The sequence below is a fragment of the Calonectris borealis genome, chromosome 1, assembly GCF_964195595.1.
Source record: "Calonectris borealis chromosome 1, bCalBor7.hap1.2, whole genome shotgun sequence".
Lineage (NCBI taxonomy): Eukaryota > Metazoa > Chordata > Aves > Procellariiformes > Procellariidae > Calonectris > Calonectris borealis.
In genome coordinates, this window is record NC_134312.1 from 209,827,493 (window position 1) to 209,851,544 (window position 24,052).

Here is a 24,052-nt window from a genome sequence, read left to right on the forward strand (position 1 = left end):
TCTCCAGCTCTGATTGTGGGGTAGAAGTCAACACGGTTATTGAAAAAGAGTGGAAAAATTGGAGGAATACAAGACGGCGGAGCATCCTTCCCTAAAAGAACTACTACCATCTTTTATGCCACATAACACAGCAAACGTTTTGGCAAGGCAGTGAAGCCATGCTAGACGTGTTCCTTCAGCACATTTTCGAGCCAAAATATCACGTGCTGCAGGCAGCAGCATTAATCTGCTTCCCCGGCTTCTGCACGCTGCCTCAAACCACCTGGCCCCAAGCCCAAAAATGGGAATTAGCCGCTCAGATTAATTCCTGTCACCTCTCTGGTGAGCCTCCTACTGGATTTAAAACAAGAACACCACAGCAGGGCTCCTTACTGACACGGCAATTACTCTAAGCAGGCAGGTTAGCTAGTAGCTGCCGAAACTATTTATTAAGGTAAATGAAGAGAGAAGCATCGACTGAGCTCCCAGTGTGCCTGGCCCTTGCCTACAGCCTTCCCACCTTGCTACGCTCATGTGGAGTGCATCAAACGACGGCACGGACGCAGAGGCAGCACGTTCCGGGTGTGCTCTGCTGTCGGCTGTCCTGCAACCGGGGGTGGCCGGCACTGCTGGCGAGCAGCGAGCAGCTCGGGCCCACTGCCGGCTGTGCAGGGATGGAGGTCCTCCCGCTATCCAGAGGATAACCCGGCACGAAACTGCTGGTTCCGGTTAGTAGCAGAGCCCCATCTCACCCCGTACCCTCGGTAAATTATTTTCGGTATCACAGAGAGTATTATCTGGCTCAGGCGGCTTTTTCCCACAGTGCCCGAGAGGCAGGAGCACAACTCCCCTGAAAACTCCTGAGTCCACAATAATGGTCTCCCATTATTTCTTACAAGGAATGTTTTACCAAGGGGAACTTCCAACAGCCCTTTCCACCTCTGGCCATCAGCTCCACAACTGGCAAGAATGGCTAAAAAAATACTCCAGCTGCATTTTTTACCCCCTTAAAATGATGCATCATAGGACTAGCTGCAGCATGGAGCTGCAGCCAGTCCCTTGGCCAGGCCAAACGGAGACACGGTGGTTATGGCAGGCAGGGAGCCACAGTAAGGATTCATCTCATTTAATCCTGAAATTTATTTTCTATTTTGTTTCCACCCAGCACTGCAGTAAGCCAGGTTTCAGAGCATCATTCAGCCCTGGAAGGCTGAAAGGAACAATCGGGCAACCTGAGCACACGGCTGTTGGGTATGTCCAGTGCAGTCAATGTAACATTTCTATAGTTAATTATTTGGAATAAATGTACTAGCTTAAATAGGTCACTGCGATGCTACAGTTCTCCTTGGAGACTAGACTGGGAAAGAAGTAACTCCTGAAGGGACTTCTCCTTTAACACCCTCCAACTCCAAATACCAAGTGACTGCATTACACACAACCGCTGCAATGCATTTTGATACATGTTTCCATCAAAATCACTCACAGCATTTTAAAGCCATTAATCATGCGAGACTCACAACTGGCACAAAAATGCCTTTGACAATGTGATGATCATTAGACTTATTGTACAGACAGGTAAAGTGAGGCATGAAAAGGTTAGTCACACTGCCAGAGGGATTTTATCTCTCTCTGTAACATATAGTAAGCAGCTTTATTCATCTGATAGTTGCTCTGACTTGTGATTTCAGCTGAAGGCTCAGGGCCCCACACCACAAACACCACATAGCGAATAAGCATCCTAATCAGCTAACACACCTAATCCCCGTGTTAGCGGACATCCTGCTCGCTCCATCACAGCTGCTGCTTCCACACCAAAGCCAGGACAGAGCAGCAGCTCTCACCCTGTGTTACTTCCAAGCCATTCCTCCACCCTGCTAAAATCACTTCTGGTTTATCAAGACGACTCTCCATCGAGCAACCTCTACAAAACAGGGAGTTACAAATTTCCTATATAGACAAGTTGTAAATGTCTATATACGGCTCAGTATGAATTTTAATAATACGAGCTATACAGTGCAACTCCGTGTGTGGATGCTCTCAAACCCATGGGTCACGGTCATATTAAACCAGCATAAGATCACACAAGCATCAAAAGGGCAACCCAACCCTTAACTTTATACCTGATCTCCCTTCTCTACCTCCACCAGGGCCCATAAATCCAATCAGGGAACTGATCCTCTCACTTCTTTTCTCCAAAACAGTTGAGTTCTCCTCTGATTGCCCTCTTGAACTCGCTCACCAAGTGGCTATGTGAAAAAATAGCCACTGCAGGGAGGTGGTAGGAAGCAGCAGTCAGGACCAGGAATGGGCTGCCTTTATCGCAGTCAGAACATGTTAAAGGGAGCTGGGAATCACAGCCTTATTTTACTGCAAAGATGGGATTCTTCACAAGCAATTCAAGCTAACCTAGAAAAAGATGTTTTTTCTGTGTAGACCAGCCCTTCAGGAACCATGCTGGGGAAGATGGTATCTCCTGGACCTAGGTGACTTGGGGAAGGGGATCATGGCTGCTTTGCCAGAGGTTCCCATCCCCTCCAGGGCCTTTCCAGGAGCCAAAACCCTCTTGTCAAAGTGGACTGGATTATGTCCAACAGCATAAAGCAGCACAGTTACCCTCCCTGTGACCACACGTTCAATGTCTAGACAGAGCTTCCAACTGGTATCAGAGGAGTTTTAATGTGTGGGTACAGAGAAAGAGAAACAGATTTTCTGAGAATTAGCTGGATTTTATCTTTGCCAGTGACAGATTAATGTTCATTATGAAAGATTAAGCAATTAAAGGAAATCCCCATGAAAGAGCTGAAACATATGCAAAAAGTTTCAAACACTGGTATGTTTACACGAAGACAACATGAACCCTTCTGTGCTCCTAACAATATAGGAGTACAGCACTTTGCATCGGAGCAATGGCTACAGCCAGCCACCAGTAGAATGTTTTTTTTTCCACTTCCAGCATCAACAAATTCAATCTTTATAGATCAGATAATTCAGATATAATTTAGAAATTATATTCCATCTTTAGAGGGAAGCAGCAATGGGTTTTGACAATAAATTGATGGGGGGCCAAACTCTAGAGTCAGCAGTCCTAAATTCATTAAGTCACATTTATTAAACAGATTTTGCCATTTACCCTTCAGCCAGCACAGCTAAATGCCAGTCCTGTTCCCGCCTCATAAACAGTCCCCATCTCCTCTCCAAATGCCACCGTGGGCACAGTCTTCCGTGTTGGTTATTTTGCCTTTCTCCAGAAGGATGCCTTGCACCTCAGAAGCAGCTTGCTGCCCACACTGAACTATATGTTCTTAAAAGGAAGATATCTCATTAAAGGTAGAGCCACACTAGGATGCAAAGGAGCCACATGCTCGCAAAAAGCACCTCATCTCATTAGCAAATGGCTGGTGTAACTGCTCGTCGTGGAGATAAAGACACACCATTAATTTGCTCTGCACGTAGGTACCGAAGGCACAGAACACACTTCCCCATCCCTGGTACTGTGGGAGGAAAAATCACACGTTAAAAGTTTGTGAGGCTTCTAACGGAAGTAGCTCACGTGGGCTGAATCTGCTGTATTCAGGACCTCCTTCAGGAGAAGGATGAGGCGGGTGTCTCTGAAGAGCGGCGCTGGGAAAGGTTAAAGTGAGGGAGGCTGCCCCATCCCTGCCCCAGCCCAGTGCTGCCCAGAAGAATCGGCCCCAAAGTCTCGCTGAGGTTTCGCTCCGATCCCCCTCCGGCTGCCGGCAGCCCAGGACTCCGGCTATCCCTGCATCGGGTCACGCTGCTGGTCCTTGCCACTAGCCAGTGCTCTCCCCCCAACAGCAAAATATAAGCTTATCATCCCAGAGGAAGCTGCGTTAATCACTGACGATGGCTTGGACTGCAATCTGCCATCGCCTAAGAGTTACTGCTTAATGATAATTAAGGCAAGGTAATAAACCCCACCTAATATAGCCAGTAGAAGTAGTGCAGCACCAACCAATTCATCCTTAAAGACCATCTCAAGAAGAAACAATAAAATCTAGTCCTTTTAAAACCAGCTCCAAGATCCTGTATAGGGTGGTCTCACATGGAAAGACATGCTGGGAGTTGGAAAAATCTGTCCCACCCGCCACTGTATCCTATGGCCAAGTACAGCGTCATCACAGAAATGCTGAACACCTCAAGTTCCCACTGTTTTTAATGAATTTCTACATTGTCATTCCCCCCCCAAAGAAAAAGAATCAAACTATTAACTTATCTACACCTCTCACACCCTTTCAGTAAAATGGAAAACTACATAAACTTTGTACATCAAAGAGCTTCCTTCATTAAAATGTGAAAAATAATTTGTGTACTTTAGATGAAAGGTGTTCTGGGACTGTGAAGTATTCTGGCAAATTTAATTAAATCCCATAGTTATTCTCTCATAAAAATAAAGCTTTTGGGAAAAAAAAAGTTATTAAAAATTTAACTGATTCACAGTTAGGGTTTGTTTTTTTCTTTTGCAAAATCTTTACCTTATAAACTGAACCAGTGGTGAGAAGCAAAACTATTTTAATGACGTATGTGTAAAGTTACATTTCCAGAAAACGAATTCTCAGTAAAACTTTCAAACAAAGTAAGGGGAAAAATCCCCAAATAATTATGTATATAATTCATTATAGGCTGCAATGATCTAAAATCAGAAATTAATTTGCTATGCAAATTTTAGTAAAACTGAAAAACTGAAGGCTTCAATTGTGAAAGATGGGCAGAACCAGCTGCCACATTGTGGAAGCAGAGAGCTACTGATGGAAGCAGAGAGCTATTGAAACTACACACAATCAGATTACTCTCAGGCCAATGTAAACACTTCTTTATAATTAGTCCTGACATAAATTAAAGCAGGAAAGTTTAATTTCATTCCTTATAGTCGCTAGGATGATTATTCACCACTGCTAATGGCCACAAGCTCAGGTTTATATCTAAAAACTGATTTTCAACTTAGCTCGAGCCTCTGCACCTCCTTAGCGCCAGAGCTGCACATCTCTCGAGTCCATCACTTTGGGGAACTGCCACTTGTACCCGTACAGGGAGCACATTTTGCTCAACTCCAAGATGAAAATATCATCAAAGTAACTGAAAAGCATTTCCTAAGAGAAAAAGCTTCTAGGCTAAGTGCCGGGTCCTGCACTTCGGCCACAACAACCCCATGCAACGCTACAGGCTTGGGGAAGAGTGGCTGGAAAGCTGCCCAGAGGAAAAGGACCTGGGGGTGCTGGTTGACAGCCGGCTGAACATGAGCCGGCAGTGTGCTCAGGTGGCCAAGAAGGCCAATAGCATCCTGGCCTGTATCAGAAATAGTGTGGCCAGCAGGAGCAGGGAGGTGATCGTGCCCCTGTACTCGGCACTGGTGAGGCCGCACCTCGAATCCTGTGTTCAGTTTTGGGCCCCTCACTACAAGAAGGACATGGAGGTGCTGGAGCGTGTCCAGAGGAGGGCAACGAAGCTGGTGAAGGGCCTGGAGCACAAGTCTGATGAGGAGCGGCTGAGGGAACTGGGGTTGTTTAGCATGGAGAAGAGGAGGAGAGGGGAGACCTCATCGCGCTCTACAACTACCTGAAAGGAGGTTGTAGCGAGGTGGGTGTTGGTCTCTTCTCCCAAGTAACAAGCGATAGGACGAGAGGAAATGGCCTCAAGTTGTGCCAGGGGAGGTTTAGGCTGGATATTAGGAAAAAATTCCTTCACCAAAAGGGTTGTCAAGTCTTGGAACAGGCTGCCCAGGGCAGTGGTGGAGTCACCATCCCTGGAGGTATTTAAAAGACGTGTAGATGTGGTGCTTAGGGACAGGGTTTAGTGGTGGACTTGGCAGTGTTAGGTTAAAGGTCTTTTCCAACCTTAATGATTCTATGACTCTATGATTCAGGCTGCCTCTGTCTTGAGAGGAGTTGTGGTAACCAGACTGTCACCAGTGGGGAAAAGCTGCAAAGTTGAGGTGTACTAGCTATAAAGATACTGTTTGGTTACTATCTTCAGATATCCAAGAGCAAAAAACCATGTGTGCCTAAATGCAGGGGCAGGTAAGCTCCACAGCATGTCCTGATGTCCCCAATCATTTAGATGGGGATGCGCTGGAGGGTACCACAGCTCTCTGTAGACTCAAGCTCCCCATTTTCTTTCCCATTCCTCTGATGCAGAGAGCATGGAAGCCAAGCACAGTCCTACATATCTTCACACGCTTCCCGCTCCCATGGTACACTGCAACAGGACTTGCCTGAGCAGAGGGCAGGTACCACCAACAGGACTCACCCACCCACCTTTCACCATCTGGGGTAGGACTCACCTCACCTTAGCTGAGCAATATGTTCATGTCCAACCTACGTGAGACATTTAACCAGGGGAGCGAAGCCACATGGGATGAACACTGCCCTGTGTTACGAGTCCGACTTAATCCCCATGTCACCTAATTACAATGCCAGGGAGGGTAGCCCAGGGCCCAGGCGGCAGTGGGAGATCATGCAGCTTCCCCCCCAACCTCGCTGCCCCACGATCTGCGAAACACTGGAGGCACAGAGCCTGCAGAGCTGTCCTCAAAACATTCCCAGAAAAAGAGAAAGATGTGACAAACTCCTAACCACAACAGAACGGATTTACCCCTTTTTTGTTAGGCACGGACAAAATGATCCTGTCGATGCCAGTGGACAACTTAACTCACAAGAATGCATTAGACCGACCGCCTAATGCAAACCAACTGCAATGAAAACTGCCTCCCCACATGCACTCAGTTTGGCTTTCTCTCAGTTATTTCTTATTGGCAACACTTCAATGCTAATAAGACACCATAAGTGTATCAAATGTAATAAAGATGTTTACATTAAACAGCAGACTACAGATTAAAAGAATCTGCTCCGTTAGCTATAGAAGCTCATCTCCAAACATCTATTTTCAGGTAAACATATACGTATAAATAGAGAGGGATCTGACAGTGGAAGGATTTTTTAATTTTATTTTATTTTTACCTTGCTGGTAAAGACCTAACAAGTTCCAAGACTTGAACGCTGAAATTAGCCAAACAGACTTAAAAGATGACACAATTTTTTAGCAATGACAGCAATGAAAGACTGGAAGAGCTTTCCAAGCAAGTGCCTGATTCGCCATTACTCGTAGTCCTTGAACCGCAAACAGCTTCATAAAAAGCACCCTTTAATCCAGCTTCCAAGGTAAATCCTGAAGCCTGCCTATGTATTGAAGCAGGGGAAGAGATACGTGGACTTGTATTTTTTGATCAGTCCAGTGTTACCACCTGTCTCTGCCCCAGACCAGCCCCACAAGTTCCTGATTAACTTTGTCCAGTTCTACCGCTCCCTAAAAAGCCACACAACCTGCTGCAAGGGTCAGACGGCAGGATGTGTCCTCGATTTTATTGGCCACTGGACATTCCTCTCTCTTGGACTTGTTTCAGGAAAGGATTAGGCAGTACACCAAAGTGGCTCCACGTAATCTTAGACACCGTTGAAACACCCTCCTCTGTACGTCCCAGGAGGACAGGACTGCCCTCCACATGCTCATAAGCTTGCAGTTTTGCATTGACAACATCACTTCTCAATGCCCCTGGGCTTCCGTTGGTGACTTGGAAGAGCTAAAATGGATTTTTCTCCAGTTTCCTCTGAACTACCATGAATTGTTCATGTGGGAAGGCAGATCACGGTCTGAAGAGATGCCAGGATAAAGCTGGTGCTCAGATGCTCAGACTGAACACCAGACACTGGAAGTCAATTTTCCTCCAGTCTCATCTAACTGGCGACCTTGTAGCTTGGTCCCACTGCTGGCACTTTGGGCATAAGCCTTCTGCAGAAGCACTTATGTATAATTTAATGGACCGTGATGCACAGGATAATGTAGGGGTCACTTCTGGGCTTACATGCTAAGGGAGAGAATAACAGAACGCTCGACAGTACAAAATACTCCTGGAAACAAATCTCAAGGGTGATAAAGGTGACAGCTAGGAGGAAATACAAACTGCACATTCCTTTATCAATAAATAAATTACTCGGAGATTGAGATGAAATGTCCTATCATCAGGAGCATCCTAAATAATAAAAGAGATTCTCTAAACATTTTCCAAAGAAAGGAAAACATGCAAATTACAGCTAGCTGTAAAAATTGTACATCATGAGCTGTTTTATGGGGTATAAAGCCAAGAGAGCTGAACAGCTTGAATGGAACAATTCTGCATGACTGGCCTCACTTAGGAAACTTTCAAAGTATGTCAGAATGATACTAAAGGCCCTTTAAAGTAAATATTTTCATAAGTTGATGCATTGTTTTAGGATTCATATTACTAAATAAAAACTTAAACAAATTCACTCCAGTGAAACCACGACAAGCCTTGTTCCTTTACTAATTTACAGCTACAAATGACAGGGAAATTATAAACACACAGACACAGAATTTATCAAAAAAACTTGTTTTTCCACCACAACTAATTTTAAAGAAAAATGTTAACAATTACTTTCCTAAAATTGGAAATCGTAAATGAAGGAAAGCTTGCACTGTTAAAAGCTGCCAGAGATAACTCACAGAACAACGATAACGCAGTACCGCAGACTCAGAAATAGCTGTTCCCAGGAATGCTTTATTCATGCCTGACACAGATACAGGATGACAGACGAGATTTTGGCCAGGACCGCGCTCTGTGATCCGTCTGGCACGCTCCTTCCCAGAGAGGCTGCTCAGGAGAGCCATCGCGGCCGGGCTGAGGACCGATGATCTCCAGTCCCCAGTGGCCGCTGCAAGTGCCTCCCCCACGAGCATCCCCCTTTCCTGAGCCAGCTCCCAGCAACACCCACTGGCACTTCTCTTCTTGTATGGCCTGAAGTTACTTTGAAAACTGGTTTTAGAAGCCTAGGATAATTAAGTGGCTCCGAAATACTGGCTCTGGGCAACGGAATTTGCCTACACTCACCATGAAAATTAAGAACATGTGTAATACTAATGCCTCAAAACTCTACGATGAATTAAATTCTACAAGTGAGCCTGCCCAGATTTACCCACTAGCTCCTACACGCTTTCATAAAATTAAACAAGCAAAGGGAAAAAAATCACGTATCACAAACCATTTTCATTTTTACTTGATTTTGTTTCAAGGAAATGCTAGTAATGGTCCACATAAATATTTATCAGACCACTCAAATTGTAATAAATGAAAGTATCCTTCAACTTGCATACACAAAAACTGAAAACTATTTTAGAAGATGGCAACAAGATGCAAAGAGTCTGAAGCAATAGATTTATTCCCTTCTGCCAGACAGATATAACAGTGCAGGCAGGTCTGTTTTACTGCAAACTATATCATCTGGTGTTTCTAGTTTCCATTATTAATTGTTTGAAGACATGATTAGGGTTTTCCAACACCGACTGGCTTCTTTTTAGACTCTAGCCACAGTTTGTCAGGAATTTCTACCACTCATGAGGTACCTTAAAAGGTATCAAAATACAAGACCCGACTGCTATCCTTGGCACCATAAATGAAACCATGGAGTCTGCAATAATTTGCACTCCGCCTCCATTTAATAGTATCTTTAAGATTTCAGCACCGTGGAAGACAGGCTTGGCTTATTCATTTGAATTTCAGGGCTGAAAACACCTAAAGATAACAAGTTAACAGGGTCATCTCCAGCTCGTATTCTTATCAGGGGGCCTCTACGGGGGTGGAAATTAATGCCAGCTAATGCCTATTTTTAAAGTCCCAATGAAAATCACAAAACTCAGACTCCTGAATAACCTTAGGAAACTAGGTCAGTAAGTTTTGAAAGCGTTGCTTAAGTCCATGCTTATGGGCTTTGCAAGAACATTAAAGATCCCCTAACCATTTCATTAATACCACTATTTTACCTCCGTGTTCGATTCCAAACGGACTTAAGAAGATGTTTCAATACTTTCCTGAGAAACAGAAAAAGACTTATTGCGTCAGTTTTCCCACCTATGCAGTGGAGTTAGTCATTCCTTGCATCCCAGTTGCCACACCAACTCCAATCAAGCCTACAGAAGTCTCTCCCGCAGAAGATCTGAGTGTGTCTAGTCTCTCTGCTCCTCTAGAACTCTTTTTGTTCATTTGCTATTACTAGTACATCCACGGGTAGCATAGGGGTAAATATAGAAACTCTTCGAGTGCCAGGCTGTTACATCAACTGTGCAGAGAGTAGAAACACATGCCAGACTAAAAAGTGGAGCTTGAGTCAAAAATGCTGTTTAGCTGAACCACAAATCATTAAAAAATGAGAAGGAAGACGTCAGCATTTAGGTTAGGACTGATCTCATCGAACTCAACCTTTTGAGAAGCCAGGAAGTCTCACTAGTTGTCCAAGTCCTCACAGCAGCCAGAAAAGAGGTACTGCGAGATGGCAATTAGTCACCCAAGATAGGTGGTATCATAAACCCATATGCATTTGCTGGAGTCACCACCAGCTCCTGAGACAGCAAAAATACACCATTTTGCTGTGGTATCAGCACTATGGGGGTGTACATACAAGAGCTGAGAAAATCCAGGGTTTTATGAAGGCAGTAAAGGACCTCTGACAGAGACCATTTCCAGAAGACTAGTTACATCTATTAGAGCCATCACTAGGGTGAAAACTCAGAGAACGCTGCCTCCCACAAAAATCTTTAACAGATCTCTGCTCATTTTGTGTTACAACAATCTGGAAATATAGAGGGGTTTTTTACACAATTTTCTTCTAAGAAACTGCAATTAGCAGACTGGCAAGGAGTTTGGAGAAACACACAAGGCGGGAAGCGGTACTAGAGATCAAGAAGTGGCTCAAGCTTCTCCATAGTCCCTGAGTTGCCTAAGGGGAAGGTAACCACCTACTTTTGCAAGTAAGGTTAAAGCATCAGATCTTGATGACTTTCTACAGATGGAAAAGAGGGTGGTACGTTTCTGTCCAGCACTGTATTCTCAGAAAATGAAAATTCTAAAATATTAGCTGCACAACTCTCATCTCTTACACTCTTAAAAACCTGCTTTCCAGTTCTTATTTTTAGAAGTACATTTATGTGCAGGCTTCATATTGAAAGACAATTCCCTGAAATTAGGCTAAAAACATCAAACCGGTAGAGAAGAGTCTACACATATTATCTAGCATGTGAACCTGACAGCATATATTCTTGTTTACCGTTGGTTTACAGTTAACAGGGATGGGTTACATCTGACCAAAGCACTGTGTTTAGTGTAGACCTCTACCTCTGAGCTAGTCATACAAGGACCTTTCATAGTTCAGAGAAAAATGCACATTTTTAGAGCATGATTCATCCGACTTATTTAATATTTTTACTTTAGGGTAAAATGAATCATGTTTCTCAACTGCCCATTTCTCTCTTTTGACTATAAGGAAAGCCTGCAGTGACTAGTTCTGACTGTAGATGACCATATTTCATCATACAGATTACATCTCAGGAGTCCAAGAGACTGAGAGGGGTGCAAAAAAAAAAACCGGTTCTGAACAGGAGACGGAAGGAAAAAGAGAATCCATAAATGGCAGGATCACATTATGTGTCCCTCAGTGCAGGGATCTTAAATGGCAAGCTTGTGACATTTATACCAACAGTCAATAGGCCAATGAAGATAGAAAATCAATGAGTTTGAACTATACACCTAGGCTGGTGACAAACTCAATTTCCATTGAGGCTTTAATCAACAAACAAGAGTCCTCTATTAAAAATGTTCTTCTTTTTTTTTTTAATCTCTAGAAAAGTCTTAAACCAGTTTTTTAGCTATGAATCATGAGTTGAGTTGTAAACCCAAGTGAGAAATTTAGTCTGCTGGCTAAGGTACTAGTGGGAAACCAGGGATGAAGTTGGAGGAGGTCAGAAACCGCTGCCTTCTACTTCAGGAGAGTTTTTTATTGATTTACAAATTTATACCGGCTCTGCCTCCCGGAAAAGGAAAGTAAATCCACTGAAACAAATTTGGAAGTGATTCACAAGGTTGTGGGACCAAATACATGTAAAATTTCACTTCAGCAAATCCTTCTAGCTGGCAAACACTCGCTATGCTTCTGGTTACTACCACATATGAACTACAGCATTTAACAGTGAATGCTGTAACACAACAACAATAATCCTCAAAACCGATTCTCTATGACAGAAGGCAAAGAGCAGCCCTGTGGGAAGGAAATCCCAGGCTCACGTCCATGGCACATCTCCTATCAAACTGCAGTAAACTGCAGCAGCACCAGATTTGCACGTATACCCTATGCAGAGAGATCCATGTTGGCCAATATGGAGGAGACTCTCAAGTTCACTGACCACGAACCACTGTTCAGACCTGAATGGAGAACAGCCTGTTTTGGCACCCACACCACAAGCCAGGTCAAGTTCAGTGGAGTTAGATGCACCTATATGCACCTGTATGCAACTATAGTGGAACAAGAACAAAGCCACCATGCCCACAGGCGTGCGGCAGCATGGTGCCGTGTGGATTCACCATGCAGGCCAACTCCTCCTCGGGTATTTCTGCACCGTTTCCCCTCCTTGGTATCGACGTGCCTCAGGGAGCACAGGCACATCTCACTCAGCCCACCCATTAAGATGGAATATTGCAGAAGAACAGAAATAATGCACTCCAGCAGAATTTTGCTGAAAGCACAGACTTGCTTGGAGTCCAGCCTGCTCACATATCGGGATGAATTTGGCCCAGTTTATATCCTAATGATTATAATGGATACTGCAGTCTTCTTTTCATTAAGGCAGCAGCCAAAACTATTGATTTGTTGTACTTCGCGCTCCTGCTTACCTTCACAAATTTCAGGAAAGATGGTGCATAAGCCAATAGAGTCGGTCAGTTTAAAAGTGACAAATTAACTGCGCTGAAAGTAAATAAACAGCTATCTCTTTGTAAATTAATTCAATATGTGACTTGAACTCTTTTCTACAGCTAGAAAGCTGATTCATCATTCAGCAGCATTTAAGTTGCCACCAGTTCAATAGCAGAATATTAATGTTGTGTCCTACTTGACACAGCAGGTCAAATTCTGCACTCGGGTTACAACAGCGTGACTCGGAGTACCTCCTGAACCCCCAAGCCCTGCTCTTCACATCGCCCTGGCTGCAGCTATGCACCCAAGAGTTCCCCAGGATGGTTTCAAGAAGGCTTAAGTTGTACCGAACAGTTGAGGAAAACAGATAGAAGAACCCAAAAGAGTCTCTCGATCTGCTGGATTATGAAGTCTCTTCTGGAACGGTTTAGTGAAATAGTGACAGGGTTGGTTCATTTTCATGAAAATACTCGTGAAAGAGTGAAAGAAAGACAAATACATGCAACTTCTAAAGTTCGGAGGGGCAGTTTGTGGGGTTTCCCCCCCAACTAGATTTCAGTTCTGGAAAGAAACTAAGTATGTTTAATGTGGAATATTGAGTACAATTCCCACTTAGGTCAAAACATGATTTGTGCTTTACTGAACGGGGACCCTAACTTGTTATAGGCTATCACCCCTACTAGTCTAGACACAGGGTGAAAACCCTGGTCAATTTATCAATGAGCGGCATGCACTAACTTACTCTCCTAACAATCCCTTTCAGTTCAATAAATGTTGAATCTTGAGATTTTCAGACCAACGCTGCAGCATTTGGACCAGTCTCCCATTGCTTTATAAAGAACCCATTTAGTTGACATTGATGCTACTGAATAAGCAGGTAGGCCAAAATTTTCAAATGCAGGAGCTTAAAATTGAAATTCATGTTCAACTGCCTAAATAATGTTGCCCGAATGCCTTCAACTGCTATTAGCACTGTAGGATATATGAGTTCTTAACGTTTCTGGAAATTAGAGTAGGTGCTCTCTTGACTTTTGACACGCAAGTTTGATGTTTCTGGACACAAGGTTTTGACTGTATCATCTGTGCACAGCTGCAGCAGAGAGATTATAGCACAAATAGAATAAAAATATTTTTCACTGCTTACGCTCAGACGCGATCCACAGCATTTGTAATGTCGTCTGTTTTTCATAATGTTCAGTTTAGAAAGTTGACATTTGATTAAACAGTTTGATTTTGCCAAAACATACATTTTAATCTTATGTTTTAATACCACATTCTCAATTAAAAGCTTTAGAAAAAGACACACAAAGTCTGCTTAAACCACAGTAAACCCACAGACCTAACATATTTAATATAAATTCTGAAACTGTTGACTAATATTTTCTAATTTCCTCACTACTTCTAGTACCACAGCTGCACCATTACTCCCAACAGCTATCAGACATTTAAACAGCCAGCTTGTTAAGTGTTTTACTAGATAGCCTTTTATACTTAGTATTTTCCACATTTTCCAATAGCGTGGCGCAGTAGTGAAGTTCAGCATCTTGAAAATCTTCACTCTGTTAATACTGTTTTCTAACATCGACATTCGCATACTACCACCTCCAAGGGAAAGCTAGCACTGCTGGTTTACAGTTAGCATCCTGCCCTGTATTTCTACCTTTACACAAGCACGCCAACACTGATGAACACCATTCTATAAGAAAGCGTATTATACAGAATGGCATATCATTCCAGACTGCTAACTCCCATGAAAAATTACTCTCACCAACAACAAGAACAAGACCACAAATAGGTTTTACGATGAAATAATTCTTGTTTCATGCTCCTTATTTCCTTTCGTTGAGTTTAACACCACATTCAAGGTCATGAGCGTTGTGATTCTGTGGAGGTGACCTGAGTAATTTACAATGATCAACAGATAATACAGTGACTGTAAGCAAGTCACTATCACTGCTTTCTAAATGGAGTCATCACATAGCTGCGAAAAAGAATGTGTATTATTTCACACCCACAGAGTGATGAATGTAACCAGGTAATTAAATCATGTCATTGCTGTGCCTGGAAAATCCTTATTTATAATTTTATCTTGCCTGTTAAGAAGAACTGAACTTCTTGTTAAGGGTAGAAAATAATTATGCCTAAGCTTTGCTTTTGCAAAAACCTCTATGAAGAGAAAACGAAATTAGAAACAAAACTCACCGGTTTCTTCATCTATGCTGAATCTCCCCAGGCCGCTGCCGTCCCTGATGGAATACTGGATCTCTCCATCCCTTCCAGAGTCCTCGTCTCGAGCAACAACTTGCAAAACACTTGTACCAATGCGGGAGTTTTCCTTTACAGATCCAATGACAGCAAAGTCAGGAAAATAGGGGGTATAGAGATTTTCGTTAACATCCACCACTTCAACTTCCACAAAAGAGACAGAAGAGAGAGAAACCGGGCGCCCCTTGTCCTTCGCGCGGACAGTCAGGTTGTAGAACTGCTGCTTCTCATAATCGAGCTCTTTGTTCAAGCGGATGGCGCCACTCGCTTTGTCTATCTCAAACCGCCCGTTGTAATCATTCACCAGTGAGTAACGGACTTGACCTCCCAAACCGAGATCTGGATCATGAGTTTCCAACCAAGCTATGACAGTGCCAACTGGCAGGTCCTCAAGGACCTTCACGTTGTAGCTAGACGGTATAAAGGCTGGAGAGCAATCATTAACATCATCCAAAAAAACCTTCAGAGGCACAACGGAAAACTGCTGATGGCCACTCTCTGCTCTGTCCCTAGCCTCAATCTTCAGTGTGTAGTTTGCTTTTGATTCCCGGTCTAGCTGATCGGCCACATACACCATTCCTGTGGAACTGTTGATGGCAAATTGCTGGGTGTCTGTCAGTACTGAGTAAGTCACTTCACCATTGGATCCTAGGTCTTTATCTCTGGCTTCTACCTGGATAATCTCTGTACCAAGACCTGTACTTTCTAAAATATTAACTGAGTAACTGCCCTGTAAAAAAACAGGCATGTTATCATTTGCATCCTCCACAGTGACAGTCAACAGTCTCCACGCAGATTTCTGTGGATTACCTAAATCATAAATTGTAATATTAAGGAGATAGAGCTCTGTTTTTTCACGGTCCAAGGGCATAAGAACATTAAGTACCCCCGTCTCCATGTCAATGTTGAAACAGCTATCTACATTACCATCAGAAATTGTATAAACTACTCTCCCATTAAAGCCTGAGTCTGCATCATAGGCTTTTATCCTCAGGATGGTGGCACCGACTGGCAGATCCTCTGAAACCTTTACATCAGTAGGGAAGGATTTGTCGAAATGTGGTGCCTGCCTGTTCACCGAATAAAAATCAAGAAAACCATCTTCCAAATTCAGCTTCACATTTGCTTTTGCCTTTTTGAGTAATTTTTCTGCTAGCTTCTGAGCAACTCTAGTTTCTCTACAGCTAAAGGTCTTTGAAGACACTTTCCCATGAACTACCGAAATATTAACAAACATAGCATCAGCAAAGTTCTCTCCATCAGTTGCTGTTATCTTAAGGCCAAAATTGCTGTTCTTTACGCCAGAATTAATTAGAGATTTTTTAAGTTGCAGGACACCAGAGTCAGGATTTAAATAAAAAATGCCAAGTTCATTTCCAGAGATTATCTTGTACTTCACAAGCTCTAACTCATCTATGTCTATTGCAGAAACAGCAGTGATGTGACCACCGACAGGAAAATCAGATGAAATCACTCCCTGACACGCCACTTTTTCAAAGAGGGGTTTGTTATCATTGACATTGCCTATGTATATGGTGACATTCACCTCGCTTTCATGGCGGTAGGGAGAACCCCAGTCGGAAGCTCTCACGATAAACCTGTAGCTTTCTGGTGAGGACTCAAAATCCAGTTCTTCAGACGTGCTGATGACACCTGTAAACTGGTTTATTGTAAATGGTAGTGAGTTCAGACTGGCAATGCTGTATGTTATGTATCCATTTTCTCCCCTGTCTTTATCAACTGCTGAAACTGCCAAAACGCTAGATCCCACAGGGACGCTTTCGTTGACGAATGAGCTGTAGGAAGGCTGCTGGAACTCTGGAGTGTGATCGTTGGCATCTTCTAACCTGACAGTAACCCGTGCTTTTAAATCATCACCTTTGTTTGTATATACTTCTAATTCATAGAGGTCCTTCTCAATGATTTTCAAAGGATGAGCGGTAGTAATAAGGCCTGTGTTGGGATTGATCTTAAAATACTCAGCTTCCTCACTTGGAGACATTCTATATTCCACGCCCTGTGGCTCAGGCGTCAGCTTAACTACTGCAACCACCACACCAGGAGGTGAAAATTCACCGATCGAAACATCATATGCTTCCTTTTCAAACTTCATGGGGATAGTTTCTTTCTTGGGACTAGCAATGTGGACCAGTTTGACCGCAGAAAATTTCTGCGGAGATCCTTTGTCCTTGGCTTGGAGAGTCAGGTTATAACCATACGGGAAGCTGTCCCAATCAATAGGCTTTCTTTCTTTGATTTTGTACTCATTCATCCATTTACCTTCTTTAGTCAGAAAGAACTGTCCTAGCGGATCTCCAGCCACAATAGAAACAGATTCTATTTCTCCATTGGCTCCTTCATCTAGGTCGTCAATGTTAACAACTGCATAGGTAGGCTCCTTGTCTGATGAGAAGGGAACATGGGTTACTACATTTATCGTTGGGGCATGTTCATTTATTCGTTCAATGTGAACATAAAGCTTGGCAGTGCTGCTTACGCCATTGTTTCCATAAAGCTTCATCCCACGGTCCACAGCCAAAATCTCAAGATCGTATCTGTTTTTCTCATCGTAGTTTAACCGGCCACTTAAGGAGATAACACCACTTGTAGGATGAACTGAGAAGAGATCAACTTTGTTTTTGAAGTAATAATAAAATTCTCCATTGGACCCAATATCCGCATCTGTTGCGGTCACCTGTGCAATGCTAGTCCTTAAAGGAGTGCTTTCCGCTATCGTGACGGAGTACGTGGTTGGAGAAAACAAAGGTCTTAAGTCATTCATATCCAAAACCTGGATGCTCACTTTTGTCCATGCTTCCAAGTCTTCTCCTCTGACAGACCCTTTCACCATCAATAAATAGTTGTCCTGGATTTCTCTGTTCAATATAGCAGAATTCCCACCTTTAGTCCTTATTCTTAGGAAGCAAAAGTCAGCAATGATGACTTCCTCTGCTTTAAAAAAGCCCTCATCATCGCCAGACACTATCCTGTACTTGATATCCCATGACAGGTCAGCCAAGGTAATGCCCATCCTCGTTTGACTGTTGACATAGGTCCTGGCGGCTGAATTCTCATACACCGTAGCATTGTAAGTGGAATGTGTAAAGTGAAAGCCAAGCAGGGTGGTCCCGTGAGCTACCTGGCAAACGGACACCAGGAACTTGACAATCAGAAGGGCAAGGCATGACGGAGGTGGCCGTGAGCCTGACCAGCGGCCCATATTCACCTCCATCACATCATTCTTTCACCCTGTGACAGAGAAAGAAAACAGGAAATAGTTGATCAAGAGACAAAAACCGTACTGTGAAGTGTCAAAATTACTTACTAAGTTTCTGATTAAAAATAAAATATAACTAGTCACTGCATATTTAACAAAACAGAAAGGGAGAACACTACACACACACACACACACACAAGCAGCAGTTTTGGATTATATTTTTACATGTGTGTGAGTGTACAATATGTATGCATATGCACATACATTCACATAATACATGAATATATATATATGTATGTTTATACACTTTTTTAACATTAAAAATCCTATGAGACGCCACCACATCTAAACACACATTCACACAGTCCAGAATAATCATCACACTGAAAAAAAAAAAAATCAGACACACGTATTTGAATAAGTTTATGTACGAGGATGAACCATATACAGAAATTACTGTTTTTATTTACCAGTAGCTTCAACTAAGCATAAACTTGTTTGTTTTCAGAGCATATTGGAAAATTCATGTTTAGTCGCAGTGCTTGGAAAGGAGACAGGATTTTCATTATGTATGTAGCACTGTGATAGTAAAATGTTATCAGTTTTTTTATGGACAGTTAAGAAAGATCACACAGTTGATGAAATTTGAGCCACCAAGAACAAGTAGTACACAAAAATCACTACCCAGCCTTTACTTTAATTACAGATACCTTCTGAAAAATCAAAGTTAAGAAAGAATTCTAGCTAATTAAATGTAATTGCATACACATATACATATGCATACACATACCCAGATATACTGAGAACAGACAAAATACAATGAAGAAAACAAAACTCCCAGGTGAAGACTCAGGTCTTCACAGCTGAGATAGCCCATAGGACTTAACTCTTCTCTTGTATATGTACCACAATGCATCTGTAATTATGGTCATCACTTTCCACCAAATACACTGGGTAACATCACTAAATGAGGACACAGATTAATATTTTTTTCTGTATGTCCAACAGATGCTCCATTCGTTGTGTGCTACTCCCATCCCCACCTAAGAAGGGTAAAGACCCCTCCCAATCTACTGCTGGTCCTGCTGCCAACGGACCATCCCAACCAGCAAGAGCGTAAACACATCTTTGCTCAGATGGAGTGAATTTGAGCTTGCACCACATTTCAATCCCAAGCAGAATTTGGCTACAAATTAGGCACATGGCTCCATTGCCAGCAGTCTGTCTCAGTCCAGTCTGTCCCACTCCAGCCACTTAAAAGCAGTAAGAGCCTTTCCATTGATTTCAAAAGGCTCATTATAGATGTAAGTATTCAAATGCAATTAATAAGCAGCCATTTGGGGAAGATTTGGAGTTCCTGCATACAGTCGTGTTGTGGAATAGCCCCAGTGCCTCGCTTCAGGGATCTAAATTGGGAGGTTAAATGGAGACAAGGTAACTGGAGACACCGGCTGAAGGTTGCTGGAGGGTGCTGCAGAAGCTGTGAGTCAGGCTCCTGCTTATTGCTTCCCACTGAAAGGAGAGGAAAGGAGCCTGAGGAAACTAGGCAGGTGCTTAGAGTGAGACAGTGTGAATAAGCTTCTTTGTTAGAGAGTACATTCGCTGCTACTAGTGAAAATCATAAAAATCAATTTTAAAAGGCAATTATTGAAAGACCCACTGCACACATACATTGTTCTCATTGTCATTTAAAAGCTGCTTGAAAACGTAGTTTTCTCCAAGCTAGGATATAGAGTGGAAAAGGATAGGAAAAGTTGTCGATAATGACAGGGGTTAATTTAAATTTCCAACATGATTTCAACATCCCCTAGGAGATTATAAATTGCATGCAAGTTTTGGAATATGAATTCATGTTAGTTATCACTTCCAATATAACTGAATGACTATTGCACTTTTAAGTACTAAAGACAATCAATTTATCGCATTGATGTTATAATGTTCACACAAAACACTTAACTTCCTGATCCCACAGTCTATATCCCATTGCTTAACACATTAATCAATTTGATCAATTATCAAGGTACTCATCTTTCAGTACACTTATTTTCACATGCAGCTCTCCCCCCTCAATTTGTTTCCTCCTTATTTTCTTTTCTATTATACCAACAAAATAAGCAAACTCTTTAAAAAGAAAATTAAAATGTAAGATCGTATCACCCCCTGAACCTGCATTCCCCAGTAACAGGCAAATCCCCACAGAACTACGTGTGGTAGTTCCTTTTCTGAATACGCCCACTCAGTTGTTGTGCACGTATCATGCAGGTCCTGTGAATAACATTTCAACCCATACAGTTTATATATAGAATATGTACAATGCTCCAATATGCTTTGCGTACGTGAGAGACCAGGTCTCCCCATGCTCAGGTTGATCCCCAGGAGATCCAGGATGGAATTTTTCTACTTCAGCTAGGAAAGATTTTTTTTGTTGTTGTTGCCATTTCACTCAACTAAAAGATCAGAGCAGTGGCACCTTATTTTTCAGCACAGCAAACATTCATCAACTTAATCCACCTGTGTGAAAATATTGAAGTCCCTTATTTTCATGGGGCTTTATGTGAATCACTTTGAGTACTGCTACTAAAAGCTGCTGCTTCAGTCTAGCGTGGGAGATAATGCTCTCAAGTAGAAAATACAACCAATATACGGTATGCTGCCAAGGAAAAGCCAGCCAACGGGAATGAGAAATTCTAATGAGAGAGACCCAACTCATAACAAAATAAAGGGCTGTGCCTCTTCTGTGATGTGGCATTATTAAAATACTCAACAGACAAATCACTGTGTTGCTGCCTTTTACCAAGAACACTTCAGCATCCTCCCTCTATACTGCAATACCAGCCTCTCCCCACTGCTAGGAGAAAGTGAATTTTTGCTGGCTTATGATGGAGACTGATGCTATGTTTCATATGAGCACCCAGACCTTATTTCACCACAGCTCAGCAGCTTCCCAGAAATAGGTATCTTTGGAGTCATGAAATTAATCGTATTATCTTATTTACACCTCATTTAGTGGTCTAGTTTCTCCTGTCCACACCATAGTTCAGTCTGAGCTGGCTTCTCTCTGTCATTTATGGCCATCAACATCAAGTTTCCATGTCCACCATAATGAGAAATCAGTTTTCCTGAGAAATTCACTGCTACAAGCAAAAACGATTTAAAACTTTACTTTCAGGTTATCCATATCAAAGGTTACAAACTCTGCGGTAGCAGACAGGCATCAAAGATGACATTTACAAAGCTATGCGATTAGGCGAACCTAATGACAAAGTTGTGTATATCCCAGGCAATATAACATGACAACCTTAAGATCCCATTCCATTTATCTGTTTATTTTTACAGAAAGCCAAGGCTAAGAACTAATCTCAAATACACTGCTGTAAATCCAGTCATGTCAATAGTCTACAAAGTTTTAGTGGTTCAGTGGAATCAGGATCAGTCCTGAAACATGAAATTCCACCTAGAAACAACAGATGTATATGTCTGTTTGTGTGTTTGTGAATGCGTGTTTTAGGTATGTATGCATATGTATATACAAACACAGCTTGTGTATTTTTAGGTATTATTTCAGGGTTGGCACTGGAAAAATTGGACCTTCACATCAGGCAGCACTTTCAGAGTTTGATTTCATTTCAGATGTGGTATGCAGAGATATAACAAGCTCCTCATTGAAGTTATTCATCTATACATATATTTATACGGCCATCATCATCGTACTGTTTGAAAGTCCCAATGGATGAGCTATTAAACTGCCACTTGGGCTACCCAAGAATGTTTTATTCATTTACTGAATTCCTTTCTTCTGGGATATTTGTTTTTAAGAGCTCATAATACATACATACTCAACACACAGGAAATGTAATGCGATAGGTTACAGAAACAAAGTACAAAGCAACGCACCGTAAATTAAAAGGCATTTCTTTAAAGGCACTTCTTGTCAAAAAAATGTTATGGTTTCAAGTGAAGAGAAAGGTTGTGATTACTTTTCCTTGATTTTGAAACATTTGGGCAGGAGCTACTCAAAAAAAAAAAAAAATCTCCTGGTACTGCTCAACACGGTTAATCTGAAGAAAAGAAACAGCTCTAACAAAATCAGAGACTAAAAGAAAAAACCTCTAACTACCCAAGGAGGTGACAAGATAACACAAAGTAGGAGTCCAGCATCTTTCCACTCTTGCTCACATTAAATACTCTGGCCTTGCAGTGGGAAGGAAGGAATGGGAGAAATAGAATGGTGTGTCTTCATTTTTAATACTCTTTAAAATAAACTTGAACATCATAGAGAACTCATCATTTCACATTCAGTTCTCCACTCAGTCACTTTCCTTCGCTCCTTGAACAAAGATTAACTACGTGACCCTGCAGAATAGCTGCAGGGACCTATAGGCGGCTGGTGCTCCTTAGAGGTATTGTGAGAGGTATGAGCATCATTCCTTTTTCTCGTCTTGGCTCTAGCAACCTCCAGTCTGGGCTGCATCCAAACATAACACCCCACCAGGCTGGGAAGGAAGACTCAAGTCCCAGGAACTGCCAGGATCCCTGAACACTAAAATCGTGGCTCTAATTCAACGTGCAGATATGAAACAAGTGCTGTGTGATCACAGAATCATAGAATGGTTTGGGTTGGAAGGGACCTTAAAGTTCATCTAGTTCCAACCCCCCTGCCGTGGGCAGGGACACCTTCACTAGACCAGGTTGCTCAAAGCCCATCCAACCTGGCCTTAAACAGTTCCAGGATGGGGCATCCACACCTTCCCTGAGCAACCTGTTCCAGTGCCTCACCACCCTCATAGTGAAGAATTTCTTCCTAATATCTAATCTAAATCTACCCTCTTTCAGTCTAAAGCCATTACTCCTTGTCCTGTCACTACATGCCCTTGTAAAAAGTCCCTCTCCAGCTTTCTCGTAGGCCCCCTTCAGGTACTGGAAGGCAGCTATAGGGTCTCCCCGGAGCCTTCTCTTCTCCAGGCTGAACAACCCCAACTCTCTCAGCCTGTCTTCATAGGACAGGTGTTCCAGCTCTCTGATCATCTTCGTGGCCCTCCTCTGGACTCGCTCCAACAGGTCCATGTCCTTCTTATGTTGGGGGCCCCAGAGCTGGACGCAGTACTGCAGGTGGGGTCTCACCAGCGTGGAGCAGAGGGGAATAATCACCTCCCTCGACCTGCTGGCCACGCTTCTTTTGATGCAGCCCAGGATACGGTTGGCTTTCTGGGTTGCAAGTGCACATTGCCAGCTCATGTTGAGCTTCTCATCAACCAACACCCCCAAGTCCTTCTTCTCAGGGCTGCTCTCAATCCATTCTCCGCCCAGCCTGTATTTGTGCTTGGGATTGCCCCGACCCATGTGCAGGACCCTGCACTTGGCCTTGTTGAACTTCATGAGATTTGCAGGGGCCCACCTCTCAAACCTGTCAAGGTCCCTCTGGATGGCATCCCTTCCTTCCAGCCTGTCGATCGCACCACACAGCTTGGTGTCATCAGCAGACTTGCTGAGGGTGCACTCAATCCCACTGTCCATGTTGCCCATGAAGATGTTAAACAGTCCCGATACTGACCCCCGAGGAATGCCACTTGTCACTGGTCTCCATTTGGACATGGAGGCGTTGACTGCAACTCTTTGAGTGCAACCATCCAGGCAATCCCTTATTCACCGAGTGGTCTATCTGCCAAATCCATGTCTCTCCAATGTAGAGACAAGGATGTCATGCAGGACAGCGTCAAATGCTTTACACAAGTGCAGGTAGATGACATCAGTTGCTCTTCCCATATCCACCAATGCTGTAACCCCATCATAGAAGGCCATGAAATTTGTCAGGCACGATTTG

The 24,052-nt window shown here is 42.9% G+C and overlaps 1 protein-coding gene across 1 annotated transcript in view; it reads right to left on the reverse strand.

Moving 5' to 3' along the window:
- The window catches only part of FAT3 (FAT atypical cadherin 3), a 355,517-nt gene that overhangs the window by 312,476 nt on the left and 18,989 nt on the right, over positions 1-24,052 (reverse strand). The window contains exon 3 of the mRNA XM_075140169.1: positions 14,952-18,263. Within this exon, the coding sequence (XP_074996270.1) occupies positions 14,952-18,246 (3,295 nt within the window). The 5' untranslated portion in view covers positions 18,247-18,263. The remainder of the gene's footprint in view (positions 1-14,951; positions 18,264-24,052) is intronic.